We start from the raw sequence: 2,712 nt of genomic DNA on the forward strand, positions 1-2,712 counted from the left end.
CTCTGTCTGTCCCTCTGTCTGTCCCTCTGTCTGTCCCTCTGTCTGTCTGACGCCTCATTCCGTGTTTTTCTGCAGCGCTTCACAGGGAACCAGATCTCCAAACTTCTGCAGACCCGTTCGGACCAGTTCCAGGACACAGAGGTTGGAGCTCCGCCTCCAGGCCCCGCCCCTTTAGATGTCGTCTCACCTGCCTGACAGCGGCGTGTTTCTGTGTGTCTGATATTAGAGGATCTCGCTGGTGAGCAGCTTTGCGGCCTCTCTCTTCCTCGGTGGTTATGCCGCCATCGACTACAGCGACGGTACGCTCCGACCTCCGTGGATCAACCTTCCGTCCTTCAGCTCCTTGGTAAACAGTAACTGATGCTTCATCAGGTTCTGGGATGAATCTGCTGGACATCCGGGCCAGAAACTGGTCTCAGATCTGCCTGGAAGCAACAGCTCCTGACCTGGACCGACTGCTAGGAGCTCCTCTTCCCTCCACGGCTGTACTGGTAACTGGTTTTACTGGGTTGTTGTGGTCGCTGCTGGTCCCCAGGTGTCCTAACTGGACCCTGCTGGTCCTGCTTGGTGTTCCAGGGTTCTGTCTCCTCATACTTTGTGCATCGGTTTGGTTTCTCTGAGAGCTGCCGGGTGGTGGCGTTCACCGGAGACAATCCAGGTGGGAAAGTTTCCATTATTTAACATCAGACTGCTGCTACCGCTGCCTGACCACTAGATGGTGCTGCTGCTCTCCTGAACCTCAGCTTCCTGCAGGAACAAAGAAAGCTTCAATAAATTAAAACCATTAAAATGATCTGAATTATTAAAATCACATGTTCATTCTAGTAATAAACTGATAAGGAATAAATGAAATAAAAAAATTATATAAATTGAGATGATCCAGTAAACATGGCGGACCGTCGTCATGGTGACCTGTCGCTGTCTCTCCTCCCCAGCATCTCTGGCTGGAATGAGGCTCCATCAGGGCGACATGGCTGTGAGTCCCCCTCTGTCCTCCTCATCCACCTGCCGCCTTCGGCCTCTCTGAGTCCCGCTCTGTTTGCAGGTCAGTCTGGGGACCAGCGACACGGTGTTCCTGTGGCTCCAGGAGCCCCGGCCGGCCCTTGAGGGCCACGTCTTCTGCAACCCTGTGGAGCTGCAGGCCTACATGGCCCTGCTGTGGTACAGAAGTAGACCTGATGTTTGGAGCTGCTGCTACTTCCTGAAGGACATGAATCCTTCAAAATAAAAGCCTCCTTCCTGTTTGTTTCAGCTTTAAGAACGGGTCCCTGACCAGAGAGCGGGTCCGGAACCAGTGTGCTGCAGGGTCCTGGGAAGCTTTCTCTGATGCTTTGAAGGAGACGCCGCTCGGAAACAACGGGAACATCGGTGGAAATTCTTCACTTCTGTCCTTTATTTATCGTCCTCTGTCCCCTGTCCTCCCTGACGGCGTCTTTGTCTCCTCCAGGCTTTTATTTTGACACCATGGAGATCACTCCTCCCGCCGTTGGCGTCCATCGCTTCGACTCAAACGACCGTGAGGTCAGTCCATGAGGGTCCACTGCAGCTCAGATGTCCCTCCTGTCTCTTACCCGTCTCTGGATCTTGTCCAGGTGTCCCAGTGGAGTCCTGAGGTGGAGATCAGGGCTCTGGTTGAGGGTCAGTTTCTGTCCCGCAGGCTCCACGCCGAGCGACTCGGATACTCCATCGGTAAGACTAAGCTTTGCCTCGTGTCTCCTCTGGATCGAGGTCAGATGAATGTCCCCTGATGAAAAGGTCCACATGTCTGGGCCCGTTAGATCAGAGATGAGTCCAGGAGAACCCAGAACCAGCTGCTTTACTGCCGGTACCAACAGAAACCTGGCTGCATGAACTCTCTGTCTGTGTTTCAGTTCCAGGAACCAGAGTTCTGGCCACCGGAGGAGCTTCTGCCAACCAGCAGATCCTGCAGGTCCGTTTTAGAGCTTTGATAGGAGGTTCCGTTGATCAAACCGTCGGCTGATGAATGAAACGGACTCTGATCCAGGACCGGTTTGGACCGGTTTGGACCGGTTTGGACCGGTTTGGACCGGATGGTTCTGTGCTCTATAGAACCGCAGAGAAGCAGCAGAATGATTCTGATGTTCTGCTTTCTTCAGGTTCTGTCTGACGTGTTCAACGCCCCGGTTTACACCATCGACCTGTCCGACTCCACCTGCTTAGGCTCCGCCTACCGAGCTCTGCATGGTGATACGCTCGTAGTCCTTCTACTACAGAGACTACAGCTGATAGTCCTTCCTCTGAAGCTCTTTGCTCTGTTTGCAGGTCTGGTGGCAGATTCTGGTGTCTCCTTCCTGGATGTTGTGAAGAAAGCTCCGGAACCTCAGCTGGTCTGCACCCCCCACCCTACAGCACAGCAGGTTAGACCTTTAGAACCTTCTGGAACCCGCCCCCCTCTACAGGTCATTAGAAGAAACTGCCCACAGCAGCTTCAGCTCTGAATTTGCCTTCAGACTGAGACCAAGATGAGGGACAGAAGCTGCAGGAGGAACGACGGAGCGAGACAGTCAGGACTCAAAGGAGAGTCACTAACCTCAGATCCTGTGGAGGGGAAGGGATTTATCTGTGGAAAGGTTGTTAGATGAGAGGAGTGATGCTGAGGGCTCTGCTGCACAGCTGCTGGACGGTAAATATCACTATATGGAACATTTACTGATTTAGCCCGTCTGCAGCAGCCAGGGCTAACGTTAGCCC

The 2,712-nt window shown here is 53.4% G+C and overlaps 1 protein-coding gene across 1 annotated transcript in view; it reads left to right on the plus strand.

Annotated features, from left to right (window-relative positions):
• Positions 1-2,712, plus strand: part of xylb (xylulokinase homolog (H. influenzae)) — a 15,920-nt gene that overhangs the window by 4,521 nt on the left and 8,687 nt on the right. Inside the window, exons 5-16 of the mRNA XM_015403028.1 lie at positions 76-141; positions 227-299; positions 373-491; positions 577-658; positions 936-976; positions 1,046-1,161; positions 1,253-1,368; positions 1,448-1,521; positions 1,593-1,689; positions 1,872-1,930; positions 2,118-2,205; positions 2,284-2,378. Coding sequence (XP_015258514.1) covers positions 76-141; positions 227-299; positions 373-491; positions 577-658; positions 936-976; positions 1,046-1,161; positions 1,253-1,368; positions 1,448-1,521; positions 1,593-1,689; positions 1,872-1,930; positions 2,118-2,205; positions 2,284-2,378 — 1,026 coding nt within the window. The remainder of the gene's footprint in view (positions 1-75; positions 142-226; positions 300-372; positions 492-576; positions 659-935; positions 977-1,045; positions 1,162-1,252; positions 1,369-1,447; positions 1,522-1,592; positions 1,690-1,871; positions 1,931-2,117; positions 2,206-2,283; positions 2,379-2,712) is intronic.

This window comes from Cyprinodon variegatus, unplaced genomic scaffold (genome assembly GCF_000732505.1).
Source record: "Cyprinodon variegatus isolate N-32 unplaced genomic scaffold, C_variegatus-1.0 Scaffold1427, whole genome shotgun sequence".
In the NCBI taxonomy this organism is placed as follows: domain Eukaryota; kingdom Metazoa; phylum Chordata; class Actinopteri; order Cyprinodontiformes; family Cyprinodontidae; genus Cyprinodon; species Cyprinodon variegatus.